This window comes from Eriocheir sinensis, chromosome 4 (genome assembly GCF_024679095.1).
Source record: "Eriocheir sinensis breed Jianghai 21 chromosome 4, ASM2467909v1, whole genome shotgun sequence".
Lineage (NCBI taxonomy): Eukaryota > Metazoa > Arthropoda > Malacostraca > Decapoda > Varunidae > Eriocheir > Eriocheir sinensis.
The window spans coordinates 19,409,756-19,425,769 of record NC_066512.1 but is presented as its reverse complement, the minus strand read 5'-3'; the positions used below and the strand labels follow the sequence as shown (position 1 = coordinate 19,425,769).

Genomic DNA, 16,014 nt, shown 5'->3' with positions numbered 1-16,014 from the left:
GATGTCTGCCAAAACTAAAATCAAAGAAAGATCAAACCATATTTTAATCAGAATAAGATTAACTTTTCACAGCAAAAGTTTTCATAGTTACCCACAATATTTGCGGAGTATTGAAGAAAATGGTATTGCATGAGAAACTAACATATTCTCCCTTCAAACGCGCCAACAGATATCACACCATCCACCGCATGAGCGGGAGACGTAAATTGCCGCAGATCCCTGGCGCACCGAGTCCCAGCAATAGAGTCACCACGCCGCAGGAGCTCCCTGAAAGCCCCAGGGACCCATCAGAGTCACTGAGTGAACGTGGGGAAGGTAAACCCATGGGAGGCAGCAACTTGGGAGAGGAGAGTTCTCGAGAACCTGAAGGCCGAAGCCAGAACTCTTCCCCGGCCACCAGCCTGGTCAGGGGCCACACGCTGGAGCAGTGGCCCAGGGAGAAGCCTCAGCATGACGCCTGGGAGCCCGAGGACCTGAAGAACGTGCTGCGGGACCTGAACAACACCCGCGACCAACTGATGGCGCTGCAGCATCTGGTGAGTACTGCCGCCCAGACACCGAACCCCCGTTAGCCCTGCTCACTTACTCCTCTCCCGTTAGTGTCGTCAATCTGTAACCTGCTAACAGATTTCCACGCTCTCTCTATGTTGATACCCAACACTCCGCTGATGTGAAGTGAAGGAATTAACTCCTCTTTTTCATATTTTCCTTCTGCTCGACACCTTGACAAAAAATTACAGCCGTTACCTGCTACAGTTATTCTCTGTGATTAGTGATTACTTACGGTGTTTTAATAATTGACTCCGCCAGGAAGTGACACATACATGACTGACCAAAACTGACTGACATGACATTGTGAACATAAGACTGCTGTGTGCCCGTGCATGTACGGGTAACCCCCCCCCCTCCCCCCCTGACAGACTTTACTCTTGCGATAATAGTTTTAGCAGCTATTGGATTTTATTCTGCGTAGCACGTACATGAATTATTTTTATTATAGATTTTTATCAGTACATTTTTCTCCCGTGTGTACAATGGAAGGTAGGGAGGTCACGTGACTGGCGAAGCTCCTGTCAACTCTTGTAATGAAGGCAGGGAGTTACTGTGTTGGGGGCGCCAACCTACACTCCATCCTGCGCTGTTTTTATCATTACAATTCTTCTTCTTCCTCTTCTTTATCATCTCTCTCTCTCTCTCTCTCTCTCTCTCTCTCTCTCTCTCTCTCTCTCTCAATCTTTTCTCACCATGACCAGAGCGGAACAAACGCCGCTAATTATCCCTGGTGTAATCACTAGTAATTACAGTCATCCCTCGTCGACGCGCCGCGCTGAGCCTCTCGCCACCAGCCACACAATGAAGGGTCGGCTTGCGTTACTAAAGGCCCTCCAGAAGAACCGGTTTATAATTGTCTACACTGGATATTATATTAACAAATTATTTTTTTTTTAATTATTGCTTAATTGATTCTTATACATATTTCTTTCTTCTAACCTCTTATTAGTTGACCTGTCATCCTCGAACTTGTAATGATGGTATGATTCCCTTTTGTATTAATGTGTTGGGCTTAACACTATTACATCTCCCTTGTTTTTCCAATAAGATTTATAACAGAACAAGACAGACCCTTACGAAATTCTGAGTTGGTCTTTAACACTATCGTCTGTTAGTTCTATTTCGTGTTTTCTTCACTTCCATCCGCATCTCATAAAAAAACATTAAATTCTTCATTCTCATGAGCTAGGATATGTTAGGATTTTTTCTTTGTTTGCCCTTCTTCCCAAAAAAACATCATCCCAACAATCTGAAAACAGTACCATCTCGCTAACGTGGCAGGCAATTAAAGCCTGAGAAAGACAGTTATAAGCACTGTTTTTTTCTCATTACTCTTCCGTTTTTAATTGTTCACTGCTAAGGGTTACGGAAAAAAAATTGTAGGTACTGGTTGGTTACGGTCAGGCCGAACTGTGCTGTGGTGATGTTGATGGCCTGGTCAAGGAATGTGGTAACGTGGTCAAGGCGTGGTGGTGGTGGTGGTGGTGTACTGGTGGTGTGGCCAAGACCTAGCGGGGAGTGGTGGTGGTGGTGGCGTGGGCGAGACGCGTGGCGGTGTAGTGGACAACGGTGCGACGCGTGGGAGGGGGAACTCGGCTACGTGAGGGTCTGAGAACACCGCAGAATCGCTATATACCATTGTAGTACGTGCAGTGAGCGGCGTAGGAGGATCGGACGTTACTTGGGGAGCGGAAGGAATAGTAGTCACGGTGTGTTCGAAAGCTCGTGATGGGGTAAACTTATTGCTGTCTTAAATGGAGCTTGTGAGGTGACGGTGATTGTATAAATGAGGAGCCGTGGGGAAACTTAGACGTGCTTATCTTGCAGGACACGTGTAAGGTGGTGGCGATGTTAAGGTTGTGATGGTGATGACGGCTGTGACAGTATGGTGTGTTATGGCAAGGCTTACTCAGGTGTTTGGGAGTGAAGGTGGTGTGGTGTTTTCAGGGGAGATGTGGTGTGAAAACGATTGTTGTCGTGCGTGGGTCATCTTGGTGGTGTGGTGACATTGTGATGGTGTGGCGAAGGGCAGGTGGGGTGTGAGGTGGGCATTTGGAGGGTAGTCGTTGGAGCCAGGATATGACAGTGTGTGTGTGTGTGGGGGGGGGGGGCCGCTCTGATGATGGTGATGCGGCGCCGGGGAGAGCAGTGTGACGGAGGAGGTATGGGTATGACGGGGGGATTATTGGTGGGGCACCCGGAGCGGATGATAGTGATTTGGTAGTAGAGGTGTGTGTGTGTGTGTGTACAGGGCGCCTGGTAATTGGGGGTGTGGCCTCGGTGGGAAGGTGATGTGGTCGCAGAGATAATGTTATGACGGGCTGGGCCCATCGGTATTTTTCAGATTCAACAGGGACATAGGCAAAAATTGGTTTACTTACAGGGTTGTGGATGAGTGGAATAGGCTTAGCAGTCATGTGGTGAGTGCCAATTCAATTGTCACATTCAAAAATAGATTAGATAAATTCATGGACAGCGATATTAGGTGGGGTTAGATACACGGGAGTTTAGGTTCAAAGGAGCTGTCTTGTACTGGCCTACCAGCCTCTTGCAGACTCCTACGTTCTTATGTTCTTATGTTCTTATGTATTGTGCCCATGGGCGTATGGTAATGGTGTGACCTTAGGGGTGAGGGTGTGGCAGAGGCTTCGTGGTGGTGGTGTGGCTGGGGGCAGGTGTGACTGCTCGCTGGGAGGCCAGTTACCCCTTTCTCCACACTGACCACCAAACGAAAGAGAAATCGGCCGGGGGTCAAAACAGACTTTCTTCGCCCACACACATGACCGTTCTTTCGTCAGTGACTGCCTCGCAGCAGGGATCCGCCGTTCTTAACAGCACGCTGCAGGAAAATATACTATCGAATGACGAAGTCATATGAAAAGTTTGTGAAACTTTGTGCCGATAAATTCCTGTGGCCGGTTTCTCCTAACGGCTACCGGAGTCTGCAGCATCCCACTCCCTCCTCTGACATGCCCGCAAGACTAGTCCAGAAGATGTAGCCTAAACACGGCTTCTCTTTTCTTATTTTTAGAGCGGTTGGTCTCCTTTCACCAGTTATTTGTACTCCTCTTTGCTTTCTCTTCCCCTTGTGGATAATTGTTGCTTGATGTCAGTGTGAAGTCATTTCGAGGGTGTCTGGAAAATAGCAAAACAGTTCCGCCAAATTAAACACGTTCGGCTACTCGAGACACTCCGAGGAGTCACATCCACGGACCACCAGACTCCCTACAACGCACTCGAAACCTTACCCAGGATAACTAATATTGGGGTACGGAAGTGCTGTAGGCAATTACAGCGTCCTGTCCTGCGTTACAACGTTAGTCACACTCTGCGGGATTGGTTTACCGGAGAGCTGAGTTTGGGAGGGTTGTATTAGAGAGGCTGTCTTCCCAGGGGATGTTGCAACCTTCGTCGGTAAATTCAACATGAAATTTTAGATTCACGCCATGTACCTCAGTAACGTAACTTTCATCAAACACAGGAGGTTACACACAAGCTCCGGTAGTGGTAATAAATGTAGGATGAAATAAGAGTAGCACCTGGGGTTATGTGTTATGTAGAAACTGGTAACCGGCGCAGCTGGGCGGGAGGTGCGTGGGGAGGAGCGAGGGGGAGGCGGTGGCAGGTACTGCGACGGACGGCGGCAAGTGGTCCAGGAGGACTCACCTGGGTACCTCCAAGCCGCGCTCCATCACGCAACGCGCCACGGCCACACAAACATCGCCTCGTGGTCGGGGTGACGCTTACCTGGATAATACGTGTGTCTGCGGCGATCTAACTCTGAGAAGTAGTAGTGTGCTGAAGGAAAAAACTGATGAGCTCAAACCGCTTATATTAGCCGCTGTTACTTTCCCGACCGCTGTGGTGGTGGTGCTTGGATTGGCTTGTGTGCTAAAGCCTTCAATGGTCGTGTCTCGGGAACACGGTTGATCAGGCTCTAGAAAACAAGAGTCGCCACTTTTTATGACTGCCAGTGTTGTGGTGGTGGCGGCGGTGCGCGGTCCGGTGTCTGAGAGGATCCGGAAACTCGGTTTTGCAATATTACATCAGTTGTGTTATCAGTCGAGCGTGTATCTACGGTGACCCGCGTGCTAGAAAAAAACATGAATTCAGTAACCCGACAAAAAATTAATGTGCAATGAGCCTGTGCTTGCAGTGGTCGTGATATGAGGCAGCCCCGTTTTCCCCGTGTCAGGGTGTGAGGGCGAGTCCCTGAGGCAGGCAGGAATTGATTATCAACACTTGTCATTCTATAGCGCCACTGCCGCGGCGGCTAGCGTGAGTGTAGCGGCGGCAACGCAAGACTCAGAGTACAACTTTTGAAGTGTAGAAGAGAGTTGAAGGGTTAATTGCGAAACATGCGACCTGGTGAAAGTGAGATGACCAAGAGATAGCGTGGAGACGGAGGAGGCGACGCTCAGGCTCCTGTTACAATGCCGGTCATAAAGAAGAGGACCAAGAAGGAAAAGGTGGCGACTTCCTGCCCATCTCTGTCTCTGTTCATCAGAGAAGTGCATCGTATTTATTATAAATATTTTATTATGCTGAATTACAGAAAAATCAAAACGCTACCTCTATATAAAATATTATTTGTTACCAGCATAGTTTGCTTTTCATATAGAAGTATATGTTTATCTTATTTTCATTTCTAGGGGGGTGAACTATACACTTATATTTGTTCATTTGAGGGAAATCTGTTCCATTATTTTGTTAGTGCTGAAGAGGTGACATACGAAGTCATGCGCATCAGTATATTGCTTACAAAATGTAAACACTGGAATCGTAATAAGGTTGTGGACGGGTGTGGAGTCCAGCCGCGTCGTGTGGGCGAAGGAACCGTAAGCCTATACAAGTCTCGTCGGTTAAATGCATGGACAGGCTTGGGTGGGCGTCAAGAGGAGCTTCTGGCAGGGTTAAGTCAGTCTGTTGTTGGTACCCATTTCCTGTTTTTGCAAGGCCCGCCACGCACGTGACTCCACATGGGTCTTGCTTGCTAGTCTTTTCCGTCGGGCAGCCCCACACGCCCCTGTAGACACAACACTAGCTTTGTCTGGATGAGGAAAATGTTCACCTCGCATACTATTCATTTCTCGTTTCCTGTGAGTGAAGAGCAAACGTATGTCAGCTGTCATGCTCCGTCATTAGCGGCGTGCCTCACCTGCCCGTGGCTACTCTAACCCACTTACCTTTATTTGGCATTGTTTTGTGTGTGTGTGTGTGTGTGTGTGTGTGTGTGTGTGTGTGTGTACATGATGGGCATAATGGCTTCAGTTCTGCAATGCGACGCTTGTTGTTCTGCTTATCTAACCGACCTTCCCAATACTCACGTCAGCGGGTCAGCGCGGCGACATTCCTCCCGTGGGGGAGCCTCCATGGACTCACCGCCGCAGGCCAACGTTCGAAAGCCACCTGTGACGGACGCCACTTAACATTGCCGGACGTCCCACGCGTTAGAACGTCCTTCGGCCATAGCTTTCGTTAAGAAAATATTTTTTGATGCAAGTTCATTTTGAAGAAAAAGCGATTTAAGAAGCAGGTTGCGTCGGGACCTTCGTGTCCTCCTTCCCGGCGGCTCAGTGGGTGAGGGAGACGTGTGGGCGCGGGTCGGTACAGCGGGGTTGGGGAGCCGTGGTGGGTCGTGGGAACTGAGTACACACAACAATTTCCACCGCGGAGGTGTACCAGGGTCTCATAGGGTTAGGACGGGGAAGGTGGAGGAGAGGCGGGGCCAGAAACACTCATTCATTGGCTTGCTCCGTGCGGTGCCTCCTACAGATGGCCCGCGTGCTGAGCGTTGCGGTGCAGCGAGGGTTGTGAACAAAAATGTTTATGAATTTTTTTTCCGTAAAATTGCCAAATTATCGGCATGATTTTCTAAACTTCTCTGCGGCTGCCTTTGTGGGCAGTGCGTGGGAGCAGTAATGAGTTGTGGGGAGGTGCAAGGGCGTGAGGGGAGGGAACCATCCAGTCACGGTGCCGGGCCGGTGCCGGGGCCGGACAGTGAACCTGCCATGTGTCACCGCCGTCGTTGTCCATCACAGATCACAGGCTATTACCAGCTGGCTGCCACTCGAGCACCGTCCATTAGGACACACCACAGTGACCCTTGTTTCACACAGAAGCCTCAAAACATTCATGAAAACTTATTGACTTGCGTAAAAGATTAGATGCAAAAATAATCATTACGTACGCTGTAGCAATTTTTATGCATATACCTGTACTTAAGTCTCCAATACTTAACTCTATCACCAGCATTATCAGGGAACACGACAGACCAGCGACTCGCCGCGCTTGCTTCAACACTGCGGCTTGACAGCTTGCTTAAATGAGCACCGCCTGCTCCACAACCACGACCACGAACCAGTGTTTACGACATCTTTATTAGGTACACAACGATTTTTTTCCATCGTCCGTCAGCTTTAGAAGTTGTAAAGTTATATATATATATATATATATATATATATATATATATATATATATATATATATATATATATATATATATATATATATATATATATATATGTATATATATATATATATATATATATATACACACACACACACACACACACACACACACACACACACACGTGCTTATGTGTTTGTGTGTGTGTGTGTGTGTGTGTGTGTGTTGGGAGGGATGCAATTCTGAAAGTCATGATAATTAGATGAGCTGTGATGTAATCGTCATAGTTAACATTGGCACGTCTAAGCTCGTGCTCTACATGTTTTTTTTGTTTTTTTTTTTTGTGAACATTTTATCCGGGTTATCACACACAAAATGTTACCCTAATATTAGGAAGCACCAAGGCAATCTTTGACAGGACATGAACACGTCACTTGCGTCGCTTAATACTGAGTATCATCCCGTAAACGTCTGCTTCAGATGACACAACCACACATTTGTCACCTCTTCACACTGTTGCCTAGACTGTAGTTTCATTATGAACGTGCTTAATTGTCGCGACATGAGTTTGTAGCTAAGCAGTGTTGGGGGAGATGAGTGACGCCTCGTCGTGTTGCAGCTCCAAGCTTCGACTGTGGTTGAGAGCCGCGGCGTCTCGACCTCGAAGGGAAGTCACAGCTTTACACCCATCACCGCCCAAAGCTGCATCACCCCCCCACACACCTCCCCTCCTTGCCACACCCCCACCCACAACTCCCCTTCTTGCCTGACCCCCACTCACACCTCTCCTCCCTGCCTAACCCCTACCTGCCACACGCCGACTCTCAGCTCTCCTCCCTACAATATCCCGTCGGACGCCCACTCGCCCCTGTTCGTTACCAGCTCAGGGAGAGACAGTCCAACCAAGGCAACCCAGACCGTGGACGTGACAGCCAAGAGTTCCCACGCCAAGGGAAGCAGCCCCTCCAAGTCCACCCACACCAAAGAGAACTTCAGAAGATCACATCGCAGAAAAGACAATCCGCATAGGATGTCGCCCACTAAGGATGAGTCTTCAAGAACTTCCCACGTCAAGGAAGAAGCAACAAGAGTTTCCCATAGCAAGGACGAGCATTCCAGAAACTCCCACAGCAAAGAGAAGCCTCGCAGAGATGATCCTGTTAGGGAAGATCCTAATAGGAAACATGTATCGAGGAGGCCGGTATTAAGGGAACCTTCCGCCAGCCTCGTGGACCCTTCCTCAGGAGCCCCGGCCAGGAGCCGAGGCAGCCAGCATCCTCATCGGCGACACTCACACCAGGTACACCTCGCCCACCCAACTCTTTCGTATCTGTCCCTTCAGTGTCCGAAATTATAGACGAATCACGCTTGTAGCACATAAGAAGTATTCCCACAGTTGTAAAATTCCTTGGCGCTCTTGTCCACTGTTGTGTAGAGCAGTAATGACGACTAGAAATTTGTTGATTGAAGTAGTTCGTTACCATTGATACTGGCAGAGACATGTCCTTGCCAGTAACAATATCGTTGAACACCTCATGCAGGCCAACATATCCTTCAGTAGTGGCACCGCCCTGGGACTCCCGCACCACCTGCCGTCTGTGGTATATTTCTCGTATATAGGAGCACCTTGGGTTGTCTGGCTCCAGCGGTAGCATCAGGTAGCTCTCAAGCGTCCCTCGTCCGCTTCATTTGCGTCTACCGTCATATTGTTATGTAAATGCTTAGATTCGTAGCATATGTTGCTATTAGGGTGAAGACCATAAATTTGCTTCATACCTCTGGTGTAGACTGTTGACTGTAAATGTAGACATAAGACATTGTTGACGTTGGACATGCATGTGAAACTTAGTATTGAGTGGTAAAGATGTTGGCGTCATGGGAGCGGCGGTCCTCACGTGCTGACTCATGGACCTCCCCCACACCTAACACCGCTCGATATAATGTTTCCTGTGGCACTTGCCGGTTTCCTTTCAACTTTACGCACCAAACTTTAATGCAGGTATTACGTGTAGCGCAAGACTGGTACTGTGGCACCACCTGTAGCACAATACACCCGCAGCACACACACACCACGTGGCCTGTCATGGCGTCACCACACCGCCCAGGCCCGCCAGCATGACGCATGTGGCAGCCCCTGCGTGGTGGTGTGGCTCGGCTATGACACACTGCACTTGCTCTGAGACACCAATAATTACTGACCCATATCTTACTTTCGTTCTTTATTTTTAATAGAAACATTATATTCAGCCAGCCATTATTATCTGGTGCAAATAACTGATTTCATAAAATATGATGCTGCCAAGTATAGGTGTAGATAGATAATATTTCGATTAGAAGCACAGTTTAATTTTCTTCATCATAAAGTTGTTCTTAAAGGCCTGACCGTTTCTTTGACCGGCAACAGCTAGAGGCATATTAATTTTTCATCATTGTTTAGTTCTTCCTAAAGTCCTGACCGCCTGTTTGATCGGCAGGAGCTGGACCCTACCTCGAGGGGCGGCCATGGACCACGATCGTCAGAACTACTCGAAGCCTCCACTGCCTCGGTGAAACAAGAGCTGCTCCATCTCTCTCTTGCTCGTCAGGCCCTCGAGGCGGAGAAGGTAAGGCATCGTTTTTTTTTTTTGTTTGTTTGTTTTTTGTGTGTGTATATTCAGCGTCTAGCAAGCTGGGCGATACAGAGTGTTCCTCCTTGATTTAAGAAAACTGTACCTTTACCTCAGAAGTTTTCACCATTTGCAGAGTTCTGTGTGTTCTGCATTACTTAGCATCATTGTTCTTCTTCCTCACGCTTAATGTTGTGCTCTACTGCAGGTGGAGTTGACGAGGCTGCTGGAACAGAGGGAGAGCGTCATCACGGAACTGCGCAAACAAATGCACCACCGGGACAAGGCCATGCACACGCAGCGGGCGCAGTTCGAGGACGCCCTCAGAAACGTCCAGGTTGGTGCAACTCAATGTAGAAGGATGCTTTATGCCTAACCAGATGAAGCGTCAAATATTTCATGGAGACAAAGCGCATGTTGGTGGTGAGTGTATCATACATGGAAGATCATCCCTACCGGTCCTCATCATGCATCATTTCCTTCATCCCCTTAGAATGGCAAGCGGGCCGGGGTGTGCGGTGACAGTCCCGGCGGGAGAGGCGGCCCGCGCGAGGAGCTGCACCTGGTCAGGGACGCCATCGCTTCCCTGAGGAGCAACTTCAGGTAGGTGTCAGGTTATTATGAAGCTGAAGGGAAGCCCGAGAAGACCATACCTCCCTTTGAGTGGCCGACCTTCTGCATAACTAATGTATTAGCAATTTCCATCCCTTATCTTTTGCACATGACTTCTTAATTGTTTCTTTACCATGACTGAGTTATTGTTAGCTTTTGTGGTGTAGAAAAAAAGCCAAATACATGGTCGTAGCAAAATATTCCATCCCTTCTCCTATTGTAGCGGTTCATTTGACTAATATCTACCCTTCTTTTGCCACCTAACTGATAAACAATAGTTAATGTAATAAATAAGCGCCACAAGATCGTAAAATAATGTAAGAGATGTGCGTGGGCGCGTCAAGTGGGTCAGGGTGCGGCATGGGCCAGGCAGCCTCCCTCACTGGGCGTCCACATGTCCACAGAGAGACGGACCCCAACCAGCACACCCTGGACACCCTCGAGCAGGCCATCTCCATCCTCATCGAGCGGAGCAGCAGCAGCAACAGCAACAACGTCGGAGGGGGAGGAAGCGGCAACGACAAGACTTCTCGGGGCAGCGAGCAGCGGCCTCAGACCAATGGTACGCCTTGAGAGTCTGTGTGTTGGCTTTATTATGCTCAGCCATTACCTCAGAGAAACTATTTGTGATAAGATGAGATTTTATTGTTCTAAATTAGGAAAATTCTTTACATATGTATTAATCATTGACGTACTGATCGGACAGCCTCACCTTCATTGACACCTGTCCGCCAAAACCGCAGGTGTGCAAGAGGCGTCCACCAAGGTGATCTACTTCACCGAGAGGACAGTGACGCCCTTCATGTCCACCATCAGCAAGCCGCTCGGGGAGATCCGCCTCAGGGACTTCAAAAACATGTTCGACAGGCCCGGCCTCTTCCGCTTCCACTTCAAGAGCTACGACCCCGAGTACGGCATGGTGAAGGAAGAGGTGAGGCGGCGCGGCCCTCGCACGTTAACATAAATATGTACTTCACGGCCGTATACACAGACATTACTTAGTTATTTTTAGCTGGCTTTACTAATTAGCAGAAGCAGCTAGAAGGTTTACTTAAAAGGGTGTAAAAGCTGTTAACGTCCTGTCTGGTAGTTTTCTTCCGTAGTTGTATCCTTACAACTTTTAACGTACAATTATTTGTAAAAAGAAGTAAACATTATAGTTCAATTGTTGTGTTGTAAAAATTCAACTATACATTTTTACTTGTATTTTGTGTCCCAGTGGAGTTACTGTCGTTAGTTTTACATATATACATTTTTGGGATTCGAAACCAAACACATCTTGGTGGGCTTTCAACAATGACACAAATCCAACTTTAGTTCCAGGATTAAGTGCCTTGCTCCTCTTTGTCCGACTCTGCAGGGCACGTCTCACTATATAACTCTTTTACATACAGGATTCCTGCGCTGTCCAACCCTTATCTTTCTGTTAACCGAGTGCTATTTTACTCTCCTAAAACATTTTCTCTTACTCGATGGGCCTTGAGGCGGCGCTGAGCTATTTGTTTATATAGTTAGCCATTTGAACACTGATAGCGACTAGCGTGTCAAGACTCCTCAATATCATCATCATCATTATCGTCATCATCTGTTTAACGTCAGGTTTTCCCTCAATTTCTTACGAGGTCAGACGGTCGATGATACACTTCCATTGCCTCAGCCTCTCCAAAGTCGAGTGCTGCCAAATCCTCTTCAACACACTGCATGCCTCTATGTCTTCCTTGGCCTGTCTGGTGGGCGACCTGACACTTCGTCCCCAACAGCTCTCCCTAGTGCCTCACCATCCTCCCTCCTCTTCACTTGCCCAAACCACCTTCATCTCCTTACTCTCATTAGTATGCTCAGCTCCTTCATTTCACATCTTGCCACCTCCTCTCTGGACACCTCTCCCTTCTCCATATGATCCCTGCCTATAACTCAGTAATACCTAATCACAGCCAACCAACGCATCCTCCAACTTCATTAAAGGCAGTGTCTCAGAACCATATAGCATGCTCCATGTACCCTTATTCTCAAACCTTTCAGCGCCCAAGTACACATATTTAACAAGGCTTTCGTGGGAGTTGGGGCATTTTCACGGATACTTTAATGACCCTGGTGGTAGTTTGACCCTTCTTCTGTACTGTGATCCTAAAGCAACACTCATGAGAACCCGATTGATCTCCTTTTTGGCCTTTGGAAATAATTGATGTGAGGGGTGGAAGCGTCTGAGAATACCTACCGTAATCTTATACATGCTTCAAATACTTTTCCGCTGAAAAAAAAAAAAAACGGAATACGTCTGTTTATCAGTAGTCCTCTAATATCTCTCTCCACTTCCTCCATGTTGCTGCTTCCGGTCTTCTTCCTGCTTTCATCATTCCACCCTCACATATGTCACCATCTAACATCACCACCATCACCATCTAACACATCACCAAGATAGCAAGACTGTTTCATTTCTACTATTACACAATCATCCACCATAGAAGACTCCCCATTACCCGAACCTGTTTGTTACCAGAATTAAGTACTCTGAATCCTCTTTGTAACCATCTCTTTAGGCTGCCGGTAAACTATGAAAGTGCGCTAGTAGTTTTTGTGCATCGTTAAAGTAAGCCTGAAACAACCATCAATATCAAAACTTCTATGTATACGAGTCATGCCAGTAGTTCAGACCTGATCCAAGAAACATTTCTTTATTATACTAGTAACTGATCTATGTTACTAAGAGCTGTAGTGAAATCGGCTGTTGAGACGTGTTGAAGTGTGTGAGACCCATTGTGTTGTGTGACCTTGTGTGTGCCTCCCACCTTGTACCAACAATCCGTCCTTCCGTCGTCCTCTTTCCGTTTTTCCTAGACCCTTTTCTTGAACTCATTTAAAAGCCTTCCTAAAGCCTGCCTTCCCTCTACAACAGTAACCAGTAAAGCCCCAAGGATTCGCCACTCATCACTATTCTAATCTAATGTCATCATATTTGTCTCAGAGGTTTATAACATATTTACATATTTGGCTTAAGGCTTCTACATCATTGTTTACCTTCCTTTCCTATATTATTTATTCTCCTTTTCCTTGGCATGATTTAGGTCTTTCTAGAACATTGTTATCTGTCGTCATGTCCCAGGTAGTCTTATTTAGGTCCTTATCGCCATTTGTTTCTCTTCCCTCAGATTTTGAATGACGACGACATTCTGCCGGGCGTGGAGGGCAAGATAATCGCCTGGGTGGAGGAGGACGTCGAGTGACCTGCAACACTCCTAATATTGCAGAAAAATGTTGAACCTTCACAACGAAGACGACGCTCCCAGGCGGGCGGTGGATTAGGGATGCAAGCCAACACACCCACACTCACAACACAACCACGAGAACTTACTGTGTGTTTCTGGCCCTGACTGGTCGATAATTAGTGCTTCACATCACTCAACAGAGGGAGTCGTGAGGACGAAGCACTCTAAGCTTCTCTGTGCGTGCTGAGTTGGCAGTGAGTTGTCTCGCCGCCCACGCCGCCCACTTCACTGTTACTCCCGAAGACAATTATCTAAGTTCATCCCCCACTATCTTATTCTTGCACAAAACATAAAAAATTTAACACGAGCAGAGTTGTTTGTTTATATGCAGTCATTAATACAGACGCAGATGCAGACTGAATCAATGAAGATGGAAACATAAGAAACGAGCTTGCCTCCGCCCCTCGTCTGCCTTGTGCCTGCAGGATATCATCGGTCCGCGGCGTTACCAGCCGGTGGTTCGTTCGCCGAGGCCACTGACTTCTTGAGATGCTTAGAGGCCTGACACGACGTTATTTAATGTTATGTACAGTTAGAATTAAGAATAACAATTACGTGTACTTAAAAACAGTAGAATTCAAAGGAAGAAAATGTAATTTCACTTGGCCGGAGGAGCAGAGGGAGCTGGACCTTCCGAGGATAAATTGGGTCCTCTTGGCCGTATCCCTACCCCTAATCTGGAGGACTGTCGGGATAGGGTCAATATATGAGGAGGGAGCAGATCTCAACAACTATCGCATTTTCCTATGAAGGCTGCGGCTGCCCACGGACGTCAAGGCATGGTCCTGCAGGGCTTGTGCCTCTGGGTGCTCACCCTTCATTGTGTACATAATAATCATGCCTGTTTTCTCTCATCGTTATTCCGGCACTGTTTGGTTTTAACAAATCTGATTATTTTAAAGACACGCCTGACTTCCTCGTCGAAGCCAAAGATCGAATAAGGTAAAGTTATTTAATCATTAGAGATTTGTAGCTCAGCAGCTGGTCACTCCAAAGATGACAAAATCCAGTGTTGGTAATGTCCGATATTACGTGAAGAGGACCCGAGTTGTGCGGGTGTACAGCCTCTTCCTCTCATCTCGTTACCTAGTTGTAAACAGAGTTCGCCGCACCAGAGGGATGTGTATACTCGTGTACTTTTCGAACGTGGGCAAAAAATAACCACGATTGAAGTACGAGGTTATTCTGATGCATAGAGATAGTTATTTAAGCTTGATCTCCTGCTGTTGCTAGACTGCACACTTTAATACAAAAAACATGACCGTTAGCATGTAAGACTGATAGGGATGCTGTATATACATAAACTACAATTAATTAAACACTAAAATATATTGATGTTTGTTCATAGTTACCTTGGGCTGCTATTATATATATTATTCAGAGAGAGAGAGAGAGAGAGGGAAACACACACACAGAATGTTCGGGAAACACTGGCACTCATTCATATCAGAGGAGACTAACCTGCAACATGATATCTTACACGAGCAGGGGTGGAGGCGAGAGGAGCGAGCGAGGCAGCTGAAGTCAAGGGTGTCCCAAGCAGACCCGCCCCAAAATGAGTCAGCCAGTCAGTAGGGGAAGGGAGGAGAGGGGAGGAGTTAAAAGGCAGCGAATCTTGTATAAATTGCCGGGATTCCTAAGAGTTGTACCCTGATGTCATGTGTTTCATTGTATCAAAGAACAGACAACTCCAAAAGCCCGCTTCAAATATGTTTCCGTAGTTGAAAGTGATATAATGTATTGTAATATTATGTCACTTCCAATTACCGACCTTTTTCACGTCCCTGGTCATCCTGGGTCTCTGCAAAAAGTCTTATCGATGCGTTTGCTTACTCATGTGTGTTCCAGTCTGGTTGGTCTTCCCCTTTGCATGTTTCCAGGAACGCCCAGCAGTCCCTCTTGCCCCCTTATGCAGGTTGTTGGGAAAAAAAAAAGTGGGAGGATGATGGTAAAAAGAGACCTTCTGCTGAAACGTTCAACGAGAGAAGTAACAACACTGCTCGATCTTGAAATAAAAAAGGGAATTTTATTTATAGACAGGATAAGCAGCACATCAAAATAGTTTCCTCAACACACAGTACACGCAGGCCATAGCTAAATAAATGTTGTATACCAATCTGTGGTGAATTAAATGAAAAGAAGCGACTGTGAAGAAGCATTAGCCTATATCACCATCCATGGCAACCGATGAGTCTAGAGAAGAATCCTGAGGGAAGGGTGAGGGGCGAGAAGGGAAGAGGAGGGGGGGAAAGGAGAGGACACAATGGGATGAGAAGAGGGAAGGGAAATGGGGAAAAAGAGGGAATGTCAGGAACGAAAAAGAGGAGGGAAGAGCATGACGCGAAGAAGAGTATTACTGGCAACCAAGGAGTCTTGAGAAGAATCCTTAGGGAGGGGGAGGAGCGCGAAGGAAAAATGGGAAGGAGGGGGAAGAAGGAAGAGGAGGAGGGAAGAGGTAAGAACACAAGGGGAATGGGGAAGAGGAGGGAATGTCAGAGGAGCGAAAGAGAGGAGGGAAGAACATAAAACGAGATTGGAGGGAAGGGGGAAGGGCGGGAAAGGAAGAGGAG

The 16,014-nt window shown here is 47.3% G+C and overlaps 1 protein-coding gene across 7 annotated transcripts in view; it reads left to right on the top strand.

Moving 5' to 3' along the window:
• LOC127009519 (uncharacterized) overlaps window positions 1-14,775 on the top strand; it is a 114,255-nt gene extending 99,480 nt beyond the window's left edge. For 5 of the 7 annotated variants that reach the window (XM_050882639.1, XM_050882669.1, XM_050882699.1 and 2 more), the window contains exons 7-13: window positions 170-536; window positions 9,435-9,563; window positions 9,775-9,903; window positions 10,060-10,169; window positions 10,523-10,740; window positions 10,922-11,109; window positions 13,328-14,775. In XM_050882639.1, the coding sequence (XP_050738596.1) occupies window positions 170-536; window positions 9,435-9,563; window positions 9,775-9,903; window positions 10,060-10,169; window positions 10,523-10,740; window positions 10,922-11,109; window positions 13,328-13,402 (1,216 nt within the window). In that variant the 3' untranslated portion in view covers window positions 13,403-14,775. Of the gene's footprint in view, window positions 1-169; window positions 537-9,434; window positions 9,564-9,774; window positions 9,904-10,059; window positions 10,170-10,522; window positions 10,741-10,884; window positions 11,110-13,327 lie in introns of all 7 variants that reach the window. The other 2 variants (XM_050882649.1, XM_050882659.1) reach the window with 2 other exon arrangements.
• The last annotated feature ends 1,239 nt before the right edge of the window (window positions 14,776-16,014 follow it).